Source organism: Aythya fuligula, chromosome 10 (genome assembly GCF_009819795.1).
Source record: "Aythya fuligula isolate bAytFul2 chromosome 10, bAytFul2.pri, whole genome shotgun sequence".
Lineage (NCBI taxonomy): Eukaryota > Metazoa > Chordata > Aves > Anseriformes > Anatidae > Aythya > Aythya fuligula.
Window position 1 is genome coordinate 12990494 of NC_045568.1, and position 18335 is coordinate 13008828.

The following is an 18335-nucleotide window of genomic DNA, read 5'->3' on the forward strand; positions in this document are numbered from 1 at the left end:
ATTTGGGAACTTAATATAGCTTCCGCTCCCCTCCTCCCCCCCAATCAAACCAGCTATTTGCTTGATGAGCCTCGTTGAGCAAAAACATGTCAGGATGTTGAATCGTGCACGCCGATAGGGCAGGAATAATTTGAAGCAGATTAGCAGGTAGATGGGGGAGCAAATTAGTCATAATTCAATAGAGGCAGTGTGGTTGGGTTGTGTAATTATTTTGTTGAATATGCAGTAGCACACAGTAACTTTTGTCATGACCCAGAAACCTCTCGTGTGATGTGCTGAATAAATGCAATACAAAGGTATCTCCTGCTCCAGCAAAATCCAAGATTGAAGATTAGATAGGCACCTGTGGGAACACAAGGAAATGAAATGGTGCTGGTCGACGTAGTGCACAGGAGTCATTGTAGTCTCAACCATTGTCAAGTTTTGATAGAGATCACAGAGAAACAATTTTGATGAGGCTTTAAAAAGAAGATAGTTCATTTTACTTTATTTTTTAAGCTACTGTAAGTCCCTCTTAACCATGGGGAACGTGTTAAAGCATGAGAAAGCTTTGTTGTCTTCTCATTTAACTTTCAAATGAGGCGGCTTTAGTGGAAAAGGCAACAGACCTTTTTAGACCTTAAATTTAGAGATGACAGGTTAGGCCTGGGTGGGTGATTAGAAAGGATCAAACAGAATCGTCGAGATGTAACCCTCTAACTTGGATAGGAGGATATGTAGAGGGAAGCTAAATTAACAGGACATGTTCGTTAACATTTGGCCTTCATCAGTGCAAACTCCTGCTTGCTCCCTGAATCTCAAGCTCCTAGATTATTCTGCTTTCAACCATCTGGAAGGGCAAAGATGTATCTGTGTTTGGAGATAGGCTCTTCTCCATAACTCTGGTAGGGAGCCGCCCTCAGACGTGTCATTCTTCAGCCCAGCAGAGGTGAGCTTTAAGCCACTATCAAGGTTGCACAGCTCTGCTTTTGACAAATACCATTCTCCAGCCTTGTTTTGTATGCCAGGGCTCGAGAGACACAAGACAGTAGCTGATGAGAAACATGCTAAAATTACTGTCTTCCCCCAACTGTTTTGTTCTTGAGCTTTTTTTTATAAATTGCTCTTTGTGATGCTGGAGCTGTGGTTTTCTGATCCATTAAGACATACAGCACTCCTCAGTTCTTCCCATCCAGAACTCTTAAGCAACAATATTTCATCACAATGTTCAGGTCCTGTGAGCTGTTTTTAAACATTTTAAGCTTTCACTTGTGTATGTAGAAATTAATAAAACATAAACACTCAAAAAAATCCTACAACCAAACAAACCACCACCAAAAAAAGGGGCAATAGAAAATACAAAAAAATATATATATCCTTTTCCTTCAAAACTAAAATGTCACTGGAAAAAAAATGCTGCTGGGGTCCCTTTGCATGCAAAGCTCGAAGTTCTTTCAGTTCTTGTGGCATGCTCAATCTCTGTAGGTTTGGGTGCTTCAGTTTGAACACAAAGCTGCAGCTGAGTTGAAATGCAGTTTTTCTACTGTTAATCTGAAGCTACCTGTGCAATAGTAGTAAGGACTGAGAATTTAAGAATGTCCTAGGCTAAGGGATGCAGCTCTACCAGACAGCTTGGTAATAAGGAGAGGTGTATGTCTGCAACCTTGATCTGCATCAGAAAGCTTCAAGCCAGGTTCCCCGAGCCCCAGCCACATACCAGATTGAAAAGCCCCTTGCAGGCCATCCTGCATTTCTTCCTCTTTGCTTCTTTGACAGAGATGTGTGGAGATTATTGCCTGCTCTTCTGCTCTTTTAAATGAGCTGCTGGTAGTTATTTGCAGCAAGATATCTGGCTTCTGTGAAGCCTTTTATTGCAGCTCTTGAGCAGACATTCCTGTGCAGGCTGCGGTTCGAAGATAAGGAAGTTGGTTCCCAGGTTCTTCTGAGGCAAAGCCCATCCTTGGGTCTGAGTTGGGGCCACTGGGATGTATGCCTGTGTTGGGCAGGTCGGGACCTCAGTGAGGTGGTGTTTGGGGTAGGCAATGTTCTCACTGTGCCATGGGTTTTGGCAGACAGCTACAAAAGCCAGGGGACGAAGGCCACTTTCTGACGGAAAATAGAAAATGTGTGGTTGACTGAAATGAAACAAAAGAAGAAGTAGTGGTTTGAAAGCGTCTGAACTAGAGTCCTTTTTGCTCTGATGGTAGCCAGCTGTCAGGTCAAGAAGGTAAAGGTGACAGTGGTTTGACATGCTTTTCAAGTGAGTCATGTCAGAAATGCATTTTGTTTTTATTTAGAAACTTTTGTTGGGGTAAGAGTGGTATGCCAAAAGTTCTGATTTGGTGAATTGCAGGTTGTAAGTAGTGCTATTTTGTTTGGGGATTTTTATTGTTTTTCCTTTTGGTGTAAAAGAGCATTAATAAAAACTCAGTGGATAGAATGATTTTTATTAACATCTTCTGTAATTCAGATGTAGCCATAGCTCTTTTTCAGCCTATGATGTGTAGCCAGAGCCAGAAGGTTTGGCAGGGGGAAATAATTCCTGTGTTCAAGGAGAAGAAAAGGAGAGGGATTGCTACCTCAGCCACAGTTTGTTGAACTAATCCTTCCATTTTTCCACAAGTTAAAACAAGGATTGTTCAAACCCTCAGAAGTCCCTGTCTTCTCCTTGGTGACCTGTTTGGCTTAGAAGTGAGGTTATTGCATTTAATGGAATTGATTCCTGCGAGACGCCTTTCTTAAAGATAACACCTGTGGAGATGCAGCATAGCTGAGGCAGATGCTTTGATCTGCAGGACAGCGATGTGTTAACAACATGAAAAATTTATTCTGGCGATTCATATGATGTAATTGAATATAAACAGTATGCAGCCTAGTTTTGTTTCCTGAAGATGATCTCTTTGATCTGACTTACATAAAGCTTTGGGTTTCTGCATAATTTTTCATTTTCCTATTTTAAAGCATTTCCCAGATTTTATCTGAAGCTTTGGGTCACACATCAACATTAAACAACTACTGTATATCTGCCAGTAGATTGCAGCTATTTCTAGGCTGAAAGATACACAGCAGTTCAAAAAACGTATAGCAACAAATTCAGAAAAGAAAGTGGAAAAGTTGCACCATATCTGAAGTTACAAATTTAAAATACTGACAATAAGGGCTGTAAATTACCCATAAAAGCAGTAGAGGAAAGAGGAAAGTTATTGATCTGCATCTCTTTAATAAAGCATAAATCTAGCAGGAGAAAATGGTAAGGTGTTTTTGTTTTGTGTGCTGCTTCTGTATGTGTGCAAAGGTATGTCGTACAAAGGATTTGGCTGAGAACTGGAGCTATTTAGTGTCTGAAAGCTTTGTGTAGTGATCTTAAATGCATGACTCACCAGCAAAAATCTATCAGCTTGCATCTTCAGTGTCATTCCGTTTATGGATCTCTTCACACTGAGATGCAAGCTATTGTCTGACTACCTCTCTCTGATAATAGTACCTTAAAAACCATAAAAGCTTGTATATACACAGTATAGAAATAATTATATAGTAGTTAGCTCACTGCTCAGTCTCTTTTATTTTCTGGATTGTTAGTCTACGTCCCCGAGGCATTTTGAGAGCACTGTTAGTAATTTTCCTTCTCTTTTTAAGATCTCAACTCTAAGTCTACCTCTTCCTCCAAAAAAGTTGATTGGAAATATGGAACGTGAATTCATTGCTGAAAGACAGAAAGGACTCCAGGCCTATCTCGATGTAATTACTTCCCATCACATACTGTCTAACTGTGAACTCGTAAAAAAATTTTTGGACCCAAACAGCTATTCTGTAAACTACACTGGTAAGTGAGGAATTGTAAAACTGCATTTCGGCTTCTCTTTAGCTTGTGTGCATGTCTTCCATTAATGCTGGCAAGGATTTACACTAAAGCATGTTACAGGGGAAGTAAAACTATTATGTGTAGCTACACAAGCTATCAAAACTCTCGTGTATAACCACATGCACGGTATGATAATGTTTCTCCAGGTCTGTACATGAATGATGCTGTGATTGTCAAATCTAAATGTTTGAATCATTCTACAGAGGAGTGTTGAGGGCCAGGATCTAAATAAGATGAACTTGGAGAGGGTGCTAAAGAAACCGAAATCTATTTTTTTTCCCCAACTGGTGATAAATGGGAGAGCTGGGGGTTACAAGTTATTTGTTTACCAGGGTGTGAGGTGGAGCTAAGCTTGTCAGTTCTGTAGTCTGCTAAAATAGCTGATCTTGTGGACAGTGAAGCTTAAGTTTATCATGTTTCTTTAGATTTTTTCAAATTGAGGGAAATAAATGTGATCATCTTGTCTAGCTCCCACTATCACTTTGGCTTGTGGCACTTCCTAGAACACATTGTTTGAGATAGGTTCAATGTTTTTTCCATGACTTGATTAAGCCATGTTCCCCCCATTGGTAAAGGGACGCATCCCTTAAAACAGTATCCCAGTGATCGATTCTCTTCATTATTAAATGTTTCTTCTTTGAATTTGTCTGGCTTCATCCACTGGAAATGGTTAGAATTTGTGTGATAGACTGAAAAACTTCCCCTTCGTGATAAAACCCACACCACAGACTCTTTGCAAAATGCAAAGCTTGTTTTCATAAAAGCACAGCCAGCCTACTCAAGCAGGAACTTACTGCTTCCTTTTCACTTGTCTTTTTGCTCTCCCTTTATGTAACATTTTTCTGTCTTCAGCTTCAAAGTGCAAAGAACATTTCCCGGATGTTTATGCTAAGCTGTGGAGGAGATGTAGATTACTAGTAACTCTTTAAGGATGCAGTTTGTCTGGCTAATGCTGAGCAAACAGTTTAAATCCTTTAGGAGATACTGTGATTTCTGTGTTAATTCTGAATGCTTTCATCAAAATAATTTTTGTGCAAGTTGCAGAGAAGTAAGTAGCAATCAAATCGTTGCCTATGGTCTTTGGAGACACCATCAATTTGTCTGTTTTTAATCTTGGAGCAGTGAGCTGATATTTATTGCATTGTTACCTCTCTTTTTCATAGCATATTTTTAGAGAGAGGACAGGCTGCAGAGAGATATGGTGCATCCTTACCTTTTTGCTGTGTTTCTAAACCAAGATAAGCCATGTGAGAGAAAACTCCTTGCTGGCATGGTTCCCTTTCTGCCCCTGCTGTCACCACTTCCCACTGAGATTTCCCCTTAAATCGCTTCATGAATACACCAGTTGTATTCCCAGCTGTGGGAGAATTCAGTAACCAGAAGGGTGTCGCTTTTTTGTTTTGTTTTTTGTTTTCCGTCTCAGAAATGCATGTTGGATCATGACAGCTAGAAAAATACCTTTGCCTGCACTGAAAAGGGCAGAATAACATGTAGCAAAACAAAGAGCTGATGCATTTACATGTTAAAAATGACGGTGTAGATGCACATTAAGAGATTTACAAGTTAGCACTTCTACAGGCATGGCAAAAACATTTTTTAATGTAATGTAGGGTATTCCAGCTGTGGAAAGTCTTGCATTTAGGCTTGGAAATGTAGATCTAGTAGAAATAGAAGGCAAACCCACTAAGCTGTGTTTTCTGAAGGCAGCGCTTTCTCTGTTTTCTCAGTGGATTTGACTTCTCAGGTTAAAAATGCAAATGCCCTGTAACTGTGTTTTTATCTGATTTCCTTTTAAAGTGATTTTGCTGACTGAGTCTTAATTCTTGCAGGCTTCCTTCTGGCATTGAACTTTACTTAATATGTGCAAAAAATCACATTAAATAGTCTCTCAAAAACATTTATTTTTTCCAGAAATTGCCTTACAGCATGTTTCAATGTTCTTCCGATCAGAGCCAAAGTGGGAAGTGGTGGAGCCACTAAAAGATATAGGTAAGAAGAACATGTATGCTTGAAAACTTGTCTTATTTTTTCCAGTGGGTTGTCCTAAGATAACAGTACCATCTTTGCTTACAAACCTTGTGCTGCCTGTAAGCAATGTCATTTACTAATGTTTTAATTAAACCTGCTGATGACTCTTTTCTTGTAGGTTGGCGAATACGTAAGAAATATTTCTTAATGAAGATAAAGAATCAACCAAAGGAACGGCTAATGTTAAGCTGGGTATATATACTTTTATAGTATTCCCAAGTCTTTAATAATTATCTTTCCTTGTTTTGTTTGTATCAATTACCTGGTGTTAGTGACAGATTCAAGAGCTCAGGCTTTGAAAGCATCTTGAGAGCCCTTAGTTGGTTGTGTGGTGTGGAAAGTTCTGCTTCTTTCCTCTGGTGGCAAGTCCAATTTGAAAATTTCTGTGCCAGGTTCCCACTCCTGCACCCCCATTTACTGTTTTTTAGTTGAAATGGTGTAAGTAGCTGGTGATCATAGTGTCACATAGCTCACCAAAAGTAACAAGGAGATTCTTTTTCAATATTGGGTTATTTTTACTAGGTTGTTTAGTGGTTTTGACAAGCTAGTAGGTGAGAAAGGCACAAATTGCTCCTTTGCCACAGGCATTTTTGGATGCCAAATAGTTTGTTGTTCCTAAACACTTAGTTATGCTCCTGTGTTGAAACCTGTTGCCCTCTTAATTGTATCAGCACAGCTGTTACTGAGACTTTACTGGAGGGTGGGTGTTGCTAAAACCTGCAGAAGAAGGGGAGAGCTGGTTTTGGTGGAGGGAAAGAATGGTGAGAGTTATGCTTTACTAGTTCACCGTTTACACAGTGCTTCAGTTTGGGTTTGGCAGAGTTCATACAGTGGTAGTAATAGAGGTCAGATACGGAGGAGGAAGCAGGCAATAATGCTTGCTTACTGTAAGGTCAGATGCTTTGTATTGTGAAAGCATGACCTTACTCATTCAGCCTTTTAAAGTTTGCTTCTTTATGTGTAATTTGCTGTCCAAAATTTACCTTTGAGCAGCTGTCTTAATTTGTGAGAGCAGAATGTAGATAATTTTTTTTTTTTACGGAATGCAACATATATTGTGATGCCTTTTCTTTTCCTATTTATTTCTAGGCTGATCTAGGCCCTGATAAATACTTGTCTGACAAAGACTTACAGTATGCTGTGAAACTTCTTTCTTCCTGCTCTGTGAGTATTCCTTGAAGACTTTTAAATTGTGCCAGCGCACAAAAAAAGTGCTTGCAAAAGCTGATCTTGCAGAAGTACATCTAGCTTATTAGAAATAGTTTGTAATTTTCCTTTCATTTAAAGATGTGTAAACCTTTTAATTAAATTCCCCGTGCAATATGAGCTAACATGTTCTCAGTGCAAACAATAAACCTGCAGGATTTTTACAGAAGTTTCAGAGTTGTAGCTAATTGTATTTTTCTCTTCTGGTACAGTACTGTGAGATCACGAGCTTTTATTTCATCTTCTCAATACTTTTAGGCTGTTAGGGTAGTGCTGCCTAGGTGTCATTGCTATCCAGTGTACTGGGGATATTCTTGGGCAGCAGTGCACAAGGCAGTGGAATGAGTCATTATTTCTTTGAACTTGGGACAGCAATGTCTTACTAGAGGCGTGATGAAGGCTGTACAGTGTAAGCTCCTGTGTAATGCCAAATTATAAAACTGACACCTTATAAATCCAGTAGACGTCTGTCCGAATAAAGGGACTGGCTGAAAAGGATGGTATTTCAAATGGGTCCATGTAGTCCTGAAACTTGGAAGTGCACATACCAAAATAGGCTGAAAATGAGCCTTTTAACCCCCAAACCAGACCAAACCCAGTATAATAAAATAAGATCTGAACAAGGGGTCTCTTCCTAACTAGCAATTTCAGTCGATGTATGTGTTGCACATGTAATTTATTTCAACATGTGCTGTCTCATTTGGTTTCATAACGTTCCAGGAAGTTGTTACACAGATTTCTAAAGATGTAGGGCTGTTATGACAATTATTAATGCTGTCTTTCCTTGTGTGCCATAGTTGTATAAAACTGTGAATGAATTTTTTAGCTTGGCTAATGTATTAAGTGTTAATTGGGGTGGATTCTTCATTTGTCTAAACTCCCAGTCTTTTAATTTTTAAAACAAAGGGGACAGTGGATTTTTCTGGATTTATTGTGGATATTGAGCAATGTCCTTGTGAAGTTTTCTTTGCATTTGCTTCAGGGTAAGAGTGAATAACTTGAGCAAATGTCACTGACAGAATCCAATTTATTACTTCAAACATACAATTCAGACCGATCTTGTGTTTCTTGTGAATCAAGCAAAAATTAATTACAAAATCTGTCATCTGAAACTTACCTACAGTTTCTTCTTTTGGTAGCATCCCTATATTTACAAAATCACTTTTGCCACTGCCAATGAATCTTCAGCACTGGTTATTAGACCATTCAGTGAAAAAGGGACACTAAAGGACCTTATTTATAAGGTAATGTCTCCTCTCCCTCTTCCCCCAATTCGAATGGTTGGAATGACCACAGTCTTTTCTAAAACTGTTTACAATGTATTGCTAAGCAAACTAAGACAATTCCTGGCTTTTCTGGGCATGCTACTTGATACGTATACTTCTTTTAAAGGCAAAACCAAAAGACCCATTCCTGAAGAAGTATTGCAATCCTAAAAAAATTCAAGGTCTTGAACTTCAGCAAATAAAAACATATGGAAGACAAATATTAGAGGTAATTTTTTTTTGCTTTCTTTACCAGCCTTTATGTGTTGGTGGGTGTTTGAGTGTTTTGATTTTTTTTTTTTTGTTTGTTTTTTTTGAGACCAACTAAGTAGAAAAATAGACAAACTTCTGTGTATGCAAGCTTTTTTCTTGGCAGCAGTCTTCAAAGCTAAATTTAAATTGAGATTAACTGCTGGTACTTGAATTTAGATATGTATGTGTGAGGCCACTTCTGACAAAAAATAAACAAAAAAAGAATAATAAAAAGGCAGCTGTTACATGTGGAGCTGAGGTGGGAGAGAGTTGGTAGTGTAGTTTATGTATCATGGGGAGAAAAGGGAAAGAAGTAATTCATATCTTACGGAATATGGACCACAAAATCGTTGTCACTAATTTTTTTTTTAAATTTTAAAACTTTAACATTCTGTAGAATTGTGACTTTGTTTCCACGTCTCTCTGGAAGGTGTCCATAAGCCAGCTTTGAGTATTAGCATCAAATGTTTGTTTTGTGAGAAATGTTACCAGTGAAATGGGAATGAATAATCAGCCAAAGGTGATGCAGATAGAAGATCAAGTTGAGCAGGCATTCTAAATTAGAGGCCTCGTTTATTATTTGTCTGCTTTAGTACTGGAGCATTTGAGACCTTGAGATTATCAGACAGTCTTGTGACAGTGCTTCTGTCTTGGATTTTTTTTCAGGTATTAAAATTCTTACATGAGAAAGGATTTCCTTATGGCCATCTTCACGCTGCCAATGTAATGTTGGATGGGGACACGTGCAAGTTACTGGATCTAGAAAATTCCTTGTTGGGACTTCCATCATTTTATCGATCATACTTTTCACAGTTTCGGAAAATTAATGTAAGTTTCAGAAAATCAATGTAGCTGACTCTTACACATCCCTTGATCCTCAACTAGTGTTTGTGGAGAACTGACTTGAATGAAAAATGTCTCCCTCAACCCTCCCCTACCACCTTTTATCCTTTTTTTTTTTTTTTTTTTTTTTTTTGGCTTTCAATGTGGCTGCACAGAAGCTTTGCTGCAGCACACTATAGACACTGTAGTGAGCAGAAGGGGAGTGCAAGTTAGCGTTTTCTTGACAGCCACACTGGCACAAATTTAGGTAAACTGCAGCCTTGTTTTTAAGACCGCTTTTCATACTTGTACACATCAAGCTGTTAAAGATACTTTTTAAAATTTATTTGAAGGGTGTCTATTAACTGCAGGCTTATACAGGAAAATACTATCTTCCTACAAAATATTAAACCTAATTTGCCCTGTTGTAGTGATACAGTCTTTTAGCTAGTGCCTTGCCTTGCAATGCTTATTGTAATAAATTACATACAGCATCGTGAGACAGCTGCTTGCTGACCTTGCTAAACAAGTTTTACTGTGTTTAGCACAAGAAATGATCAAAAGTTCATGGTTAGTCCAAATCTTTTAGTGCCATGAAAGCACTAAGCCTCCTTCAGTAAGAGAATCCACTTCTCTATAAAACATGATTCAAAAATCTCAGAACTATGCTGCACATATGTACAGCTTATACAAGCCCAAGGAGGGGTGAAGGAGGCTCTCCTAGCTTTTATTGGTATGTATTTCTACAGGGAGGTAGATACAAAGACAGCAAAGTGGCAGCTGGTTGTATTGTCACGACTCTTACTCTTTCCTGTTTGATGTAGCTAGGAAAATGTGTTCAGCTGTGATTTGTATCAACATACGGTTCTCTAATCTGCTATGTATGAAATTAAATTGTTTCTTACGCATTTTTATGGAACATGACAATAATGTGCTCTGGTTTGCATTATCATTTGCTGAAAGAAAGAAGTAACTTCTTTTGCTTGAGATGGTAAGATTTCATTTGAGGTAAAAGTTGTGCAGGGTTAGGCAGTGGTTGGGAACTTAATGATTCCTCTTTTCATGCAAGGCCACCTTTTTTCTCAAATGTGTTACCGAATGTTTTAAAACCAGTTGTGGATAAACCAATTAGTTCTGGCAAGTTGTGTTTTTCATTTTTAATTTTTTTTTTCCTCTACAGACTTTAGAAAGCATTGATGTACATTGCTTTGGGCACTTACTGTATGAAATGACATATGGAAGACCCCCAGATACAATTCCAGTAGACAGCTTCCCTCCTGCACCATCCGTGTTTGTTGGTTAGTATACGTTCAAGACAATGTCAGTCTGTCTTCCTGGCTACCCTTACCTTTTACTGAAGCTGAAATGTTGTGAAATAGGAGCCTAAGACTTCTGTAGCCTGTAACAGGAAATTATTTAGGAATTTTAAAAAATAGCAAATGTGTTCTTCCTCAAATGTATAGCATATAAATGTTTTTTTAAACTGTTTTTTTATGAGTGATAAAACAGTGTGCAGTGATTAGATGTCTGGATCCCCTGGCCTCATGTCTAACATTCTTGAAAAGTTTGTATGTGTAACAATAATACTATAATAAAAAACATGTGTCATAAAGCTTCATCACTGCTTAGTTGATGGAATACGTGGGGGAGCATAACACAGAAGTGCCAGGCTTTCATTATAAATTGTTTGCTATTCTGTAGCGCAAAAATGTGTCTGTACTTATTTTTTCTTTGGTAGTGTCTGTGTTGGAATCCATTCTGACCTGTGAAGCTATGAAGAATGGCATGCCAACTGTTTCACGGCTCTTACAGATGCCGTAAGTGTTAATGTACTTGTTCCATGCATAGTAATATTTTTAATTATTAAGGAGGAAGAATCTTTTTGCTCATTCCTTATTTGGAAGATCTGTTCCTCATTCTGAGGGATGTGTAGTGTATCCCAAGTGAGGGTTTAAAACGGATGGACTTCATAGTCCCATCGCTTGTGAATATGATAGGAGCTCATTTAAAATTTCTGTCTCTCGGGGTGCTGGAGCTGTTACGAGTGCATTTTACTTAGCATGGCGCTATGGTTTCAAATGATTGAGTTATTAAAGCAGTGCAAGCGCGATTAAGAACATGTACAGATCATTTAAGGCATTTAGTATAAGGAATGTTTTTGTGTGACCCTTTTAGATCTACTTCAGTGGATTTAGCTATCAGTTTACTTACGACTTAGCAAAATAAATCTCTAGCTCTGCTCAGCAGAAACATTTAGACTGGGTCAAAGCGTTGTGCAGAGGCTGGTTTCTTGCAAGGCTGGGTTAGGGACTCAATGAAGCATAAACAGAAAATATTTCCTTCCAGGCTGTCCTCCTAGTGATGTAGTGAAGATGTAAAAGTGGATACGGAGGAGAATAGGATGCAGCAAGTGTCAGTGCATGACTGAGCTGGAGACTGTACCTGTCTGCAGTGCCACCTGTCCTGCAGCTAGGAGACAGCAGTACTGGGGAAGTTGCCTGCAGGCTCTGCGCTGTGACGTGTCATCAGCGTGCTGAGCACAGAATCACAGTTCCTGGTGGGCTCACTTTTTGATAGTATGAGGTGCCAGAATCATGACCTCATAAATGACAGATTGCCCATATCTAAATCTGGGTCTGATCTCACAGTGTACGGATTGCAGGACGTTTAGAGCATGCTCCAAGAGTCATATTTCCTGGTTGGGATGGGTCCCTGCAGTCGTGTCCCAACCTTCTGTTCCTTCTATTCCTCCCTTCCTCTGCTCTTGAAGGTAGAGAGGCAGGAGGTAGAGAGAAGAATGTAAGGAGAAATTCTGGAAGAAAACTGTGACTACAGGAGTATCCAAGTGTTAGAAGATGGTGAACAATCAATCTGTACCTGGCTCTATCTGCTGTGTAGGATATGTACTACATTTCCTTCACACCCATACTCTTTACAAAAGTGTTTTTCATAATGTGTAATGTGATGAATATAACTTAAATATTTGTTAAGCTATTCCAAATAAACTATGAGTTTACTTTAATTTTGCAAGGATATGTAATCAGAAAGGGGCAGAAAACTGCCCTGTAAACAAAGGTGAGCTTTATTTTTCTTTAGCCTTTTTTTTAATTTGAGTTATTTCTGATTTTTTCATGGACTACTGATCTTACAATCTTGATTCTATACTAGAGAAAACAAAATTAAATATAGAACTGTGATAACTTTCCATATTGAACGTCAACAGAAATCTCTGAAATGCTTATTTGGGAGCCAGGCTTGGTGATCCCTTTCTGGGACAGTTTTCTAGTATGTTCTCCAGAACAAAGTACCTTGAAATGGACTAAGTAGTTTATTTTCAGACTAACATTGCCCTCTAGTGTCTTTGTTTTGGATGGAAAAGTAATAATCATTTATAGTCTTGCTGATGGAGGCAAGTGAAACTCTTAGGATAGTTGCTTTAATTATCTTTGCTGGAGTATGGACAAGAATGCAGATATTTGGAAATGTTTGCTCATTGATCTTTTACGTGGTTCTTGTTAATGCTAAAGTAACAGTTGTGCTAAGAGTGCACCTGAAAAGATCAATGATTTCTTAGGTGAAATTTATTAAGGTCCCTGTCAATCTTCTGTTATTAAGGAATCAATGTACTTACAAGGAAAAATCATTTGTTTTGGAAAGTCCTTGTCTGCCTTTGATAATTACAGCCATTCTTTCAGCTTTCAAAATACATCCTAGAGTCTTGCTAATTCTGCTGTCAGTAGTGGCTATGTTCTGAGGGCTCGATGCTGCTAATTATGAGCAGGGCTTGGAAAATAAAAAGCAGTACATCGTCTGTGGGGGGAAAAAAACAGTGAGGTAGGGAAGAGAACAGAGAAGGAAAAGAGGAAAGAGGGAGTTAGGTGAACAGTACCAGTAGTATTCCCTCTGGTTCTGCCTGTCTCTTGGGAATAATGTTCCTTTCTTTTTCTTTTTTGCACCCACTCACAGATTATTCAGTGATGTCCTGCTAACAAGCTCTGAGAAACCACAGTTTAAGGTAAAGTTGAATGTTGATTTGCTGATGTTTGTGGAAGCACGAAGTTGTGGGTAGCTATGCATCAGTTAACAAATAGGGTAGAGGACAGCTGGCTTTACCTGGCTTTATGGTGATTCCCATTGGTATTTGGATTCCTTTGCTGAATCATACCCAAGAAAATTATATCAACTCTTCAAAGAGGGCACAGTGTGACCCATGAGTGATTCAAGTGTAGCTCTTGTATTGGAGCTAATTTGCATGATTAATCATGGTGCCCTACTTAGCAGCCTCGTTTTGCTGAAATTGCTAAGGGCTGTGGAATCTGATTTTGCTAGGTTAGATCACTGGCACGTTGTAGCCAGCTGCAGTGCTGGGGCTTTCAGGGAGCTGCTTCTTGCCCCCATCAGGAAACTGCCCCAGAGCAGGCATGTGCTGTGTGTCTTGTGGTGGTCGGCCTTATGGCATTTTGGGGATGTGACTAGGGTACCAAAGTAATTAGCTGTTCCTGGCTTTAGACAGGCAACATGGTCAGATGAATGGTGAGTTTTGAGCTGTGAAGTTGTATTTTCCTTTATCACATTTTGTGCTATTTTTTTCCCCATTCTATATTAGGTTCCTACTAAGCTAAAAGAGGCATTGAAAACGTCCAAGGAATGCATAGAAAAAAGATTAACAGAAGAACAGAAATTGGTAACTACTGCATTTCTTTACTGTATTTCCTACAGACATTGTTTCCTCTTAACATGTTTAAATGGGGAAAGTGAGCTTTTACTCAGTGATTTTGAGCAATAAAGGTTTTCATCACCAGATTTGCTTTCCCAAAAAATACAGTATTGAAGAGCTGTAGAACAGCTGATGAATGCATGGCGTGAGACTGTTTCAAGTGGTGCAGCTTCACAGTGACTCCTAAGTTAAAGGATCATTTTAACTGCAGTGTGAGGCTCCATAATCTACCAGCAACAGTAAAGATTAGAGTTAAAAATTTTAAAAGAAACCTAAATATGCAAAGTGACTACAGTGTTTTTTTCTTGCATGCCAAGCATATGCCTTGCCTGACAATATTTGAGATTTTAACGTTGTCTTTTTCTATTTTCCCTTAATTTTGAAGATTCACCAGCACAGAAGACTGACAAGAGCACAGTCTCATCATGGCTCTGAAGAAGAAAAAAAGAAAAGGAAGATCTTAGCAAGAAAGGTAATCAGTCTTTAAATAGGTTTCTCACACAGAAAATTACTGAATGTGTAGCATGAACAACCACAGGTGTGCTGCTGTATTCTGTTTCATGCTTCTCTGTACAACTGCCTTATTAGAAGTGATAACTTTTCCTAAATGGTAGCCGACTTGTATATTGGTTTAACCTGTTTAAGGTTACTTAATGAAAACAGGCTTAGTTAATACCTAATACACAGATAACAGCCTGTGTTGCTGCTGCTTGCTGCCCAGTGAAGGTCTTGGAGCAGTTTTTTGTTCTTCTATAGCACACTGTGTTTCTGATCCTTTTTGGTGGGTCAGCTTTCTGCATTTCCCTTGCTGTCAGAGGGTACTGAAGTTGTCCTTTTTGCTTGCCTGGAGGTATTTGAGCCACATGTTGGATGCAGGGAGAACAGTATTGGGCATTGATAAACCTTGTGTGATACAGCAGATGGCTGTTACAAATCTCTGTGTCAGCTCAGTCCTCATCAAAGGAAGAGGTTATTCATTTACACCTTCTATTTCTTTTGCTTTGTTTAAAGAAGTCAAAACGCTCTGCCTATGAAAGCGGGGAAGAACACTCAGCAAAATACAGCAACTCAAATAACTCAGGTAACTACAGAGAAAAGAGTTTGCTTCTACACAGCTATGATGATTTTTTTTTTGTTGTTGTTACTGTAATTTTCTGTCTAAAAAAGATGCAGGGTCACCATCAGTTTACATGGCAATGTTGGACTACCAAGCCTGATAGCACTGTTTTGAGTATTTAATAATATATAAATTGAGGGCTTAAAAATGCCATCAGTTCGAGATTTTTCAGCTACCTAATATAAAACAGTGTCCTCTCTTCTGTGCTCCATTCCTAAAAAAATAAATAAAAATAAAATAAAAAAATCAGTTTCTTCAATCTGTTTGACATTTGAGTGGCGTAATAATACCATGATTTGGGCCATTCAGTGATGTAGCCTTCAGAGAGAAACTCCAGGGTGATCTGTATTCTTCAGTAAGGTATTAAGATGAATGAAAAAAATATCTTTTCAATTGCTGCTTCGGTGTCAATTTCTAAAACAACAAAGCATTTGACAGGTCCTATAGTTAAAAGGAATGGTGTGTACTAATGAAAAGTTTGACAGTTACCTTGCATGCTTAAAATGTGTCCGAAAGCAGCCTACTGTGGAATTGTCAGAATAACTTGTGGAGTACAGCAACTGACTAAAAATCATCTCTTAGAAGGAGAAGTGGGGTGCCATCCATGCACTGGCACAACTCTTAAGGAAAACAGAATTTGGACGCTGAAATCCAACAGCCTAAGCAACAGAAAAGAAGGGTTTCCCATTGAGGAGTACTGTTGAATGTGCTTCTAATGTGTTTGGACCTCCTCTCCTACTATGTGCCATAAAGCCTCTCTGTTCAGACTGGGTCGGAATGACAATATCCGTATGAATGGGAACTTCTCCCAAGTTTTCAGTGGAAGCAGGGTTGAATCATCAGTCAATAAAGTTGGCCTGTTTTCAACAATCTGTCTTGTCTGACTGTTGAATTTTGTATCACAGCTTTAGTTACTAGACTGTTGTTTTATTTAGCAGGCTCTGGGGCGAGTTCCCCATTAACATCTCCATCATCCCCCACTCCGCCCTCTACAGCAGGTAAGCTCAAGAGTCATTACAGTGTCTGTCTTTTTGTGTTTTTTTTTTTTTTTTTTTTTTTTTAAAAAAAACCTCCCTAACTGTATTATTTCCAAAGATGATTAAGGGATGATGGTCTTCAAGGATGGAACACAAGAGATGGCATTTATCTTGTATCAGCCTGAGCGTGGGCATTTGCTCGCTTTTGAGGGCCATAGAGAACTTAATACGGTTTCTTTTTGTTTAATAACCTTTTCTTGTGGTATACCTGATTTACCCATAGAGCATAAGTGTTTGTTTCAAAGTCTCTATTAGTCTAGTCCTATGAGTATTGCTACCTTCCAGACATTTTCTGGCTTTCATGTTGCAATATCCATTTGTTCTGATGTTAATGGCCAGGGGACTCTGAAATACTGTTTGTTGATCCCTTGTTTTTGTGTATTGTCTGTTTACACCTGTATTGCTGTGTTGTAATTTCAGAGGTTTTGTGTCTGACAAATTGAGTGGCTTAGGCTGCATAAATCTCTTCTCTGCTAGCCCACTGGTAACACCAGTAGAGCATCTTATGCAGAGAAACAAATCAGAAACAGATTTGGGTCAAAAATAAACACTTCATTTTTAGCCAGTTCCCTCTTCCAGTTTGCTAGGTAGCTATGCAGACAGTTTTGCTAATGTTTAGGACAGGTGGTGGGATGTGGTGCAGAATCTGCTTGAGTGGGCATTGCCAGAAATAGAAATACTTGTGAAAGTTTGAGTGCAAATCTGAATATTGAGCTACAGTGGACAGGCTTCAGTCAGAAAGGCTAGAAAAGCAGCACTGGCAAACATTAACAGCAAAAGATGTTAATGGAGAATATATCTGGAAGGGAAGCTGTCTGTAATGTCTGTTATGACAACTCGTGCCATACAATTCCTACTCACAGGAGCTTTCTGTAGAGTACAACTTGTTAACCAAAGTGAGGAAATCAAATTTGTTTGCTGTGGGTGGTCTTTCAAAGGATGCTACAGCTTGTGAGTTTGAGTTTCAAATCATTTGTGCTGAAATTCAAATTAGTCACTTCTCCTTCAAGTTGAGAGCACGTTGAAGTGTATGTTTTCTGAACTAACTTCTTCCAGTTACTCTAAACAAGTTAATTACAGTTGTTGTGTTGCACAATAACAGCGCTGTTCTCTGGATGCATTGACTCCTAGCTGGAGGGTTTATTTCATGTTCTGTATGCTTTAAATAGGAAGTAGCCGAAAACGCAGAAGAAAATCCCATGCCTTCAGAAGGGGATTTAGAAAACATTATTTTTCTTTCTGAAATCAGACTGCCTTTTACTTGCATTTTGGCTTTAATGTGTGTTGGAACTTGACTGCAAGCTCTTTCAAATTTTGAGCATATGGTGCAGGTTTGTGTGTAGACATGGCTCAGATGGCTAAAAATGGCTCATGTTTTGGCCCAAAAACTTGGCTTTGATGTTCCCACCCCGTCACAGTGTTGGTCATCCTGCTGGCAGTGTGCATGTGGAGACTTCTAGTGATCTGCCCCATGTCTGACGTGGTGCACAGTGCCTGACCTGCATTCAAATCTGGGAGTGCTTTGGTGGGCTGATGGTGTTGATGCATTTGAGTTGGCATGAAGGCAAGCGTCACCATCTCAGAAATGCTTTCGTAAGTAGAATTTATAGAAGAAACTTAAGAAACTTCAGATACTAGCTCCAAGAGAAGGGTAGTGTGTTTGATTTTTCACCAGCAACCTTGTCCTTGTACCTATTCTGTGCAACCGTGCTGTTCATGACCTGTTGCAAAACTCACTGGCCCCATGGTAGGACTCTTTTTTTTTTTTTTTTTTTTTTCTTGTGACAGTTGATGCATCTGTAGCTTCTCTCTCTTTTTTCCTGTTCCCCTTGGTTTACTAAGGATATTTACCTCTAAACCAAAATTGCTTGTGGATGTCAGTGTGGTGAGATGACCCTCAAAAGGGGGAGGCTTTCGGTCTGTGTTTCTGGTTTGGTTGTGGTGTGTTAGTATCATGGCACGTTAAAGCATCTTACTGACAGAGTGCCAAACCAAAAAGAAGGCTGATAGGGAAGAGGGTATCCAACAGAAGCTTCTGTCCTTGTGGCCT

General features: G+C 39.0%; 1 protein-coding gene across 6 annotated transcripts in view; it reads left to right on the forward strand.

Moving 5' to 3' along the window:
- The window catches only part of PXK (PX domain containing serine/threonine kinase like), a 35369-nt gene that overhangs the window by 11221 nt on the left and 5813 nt on the right, over window positions 1-18335 (forward strand). For 4 of the 6 annotated variants that reach the window (XM_032193867.1, XM_032193870.1, XM_032193872.1 and 1 more), the window contains exons 4-17: window positions 3616-3802; window positions 5753-5830; window positions 5988-6061; window positions 6959-7033; window positions 8215-8319; window positions 8468-8569; window positions 9259-9420; window positions 10595-10712; window positions 11153-11231; window positions 13381-13429; window positions 14021-14098; window positions 14517-14603; window positions 15143-15212; window positions 16184-16246. In XM_032193867.1, coding sequence (XP_032049758.1) covers window positions 3616-3802; window positions 5753-5830; window positions 5988-6061; window positions 6959-7033; window positions 8215-8319; window positions 8468-8569; window positions 9259-9420; window positions 10595-10712; window positions 11153-11231; window positions 13381-13429; window positions 14021-14098; window positions 14517-14603; window positions 15143-15212; window positions 16184-16246 — 1327 coding nt within the window. Of the gene's footprint in view, window positions 1-3615; window positions 3803-5752; window positions 5831-5987; window positions 6062-6958; window positions 7034-8214; window positions 8320-8467; window positions 8570-9258; window positions 9421-10594; window positions 10713-11152; window positions 11232-13380; window positions 13430-14020; window positions 14099-14516; window positions 14604-15142; window positions 15213-15830; window positions 16051-16183; window positions 16247-18335 lie in introns of those variants that run through there. The other 2 variants (XM_032193868.1, XM_032193869.1) reach the window with 2 other exon arrangements.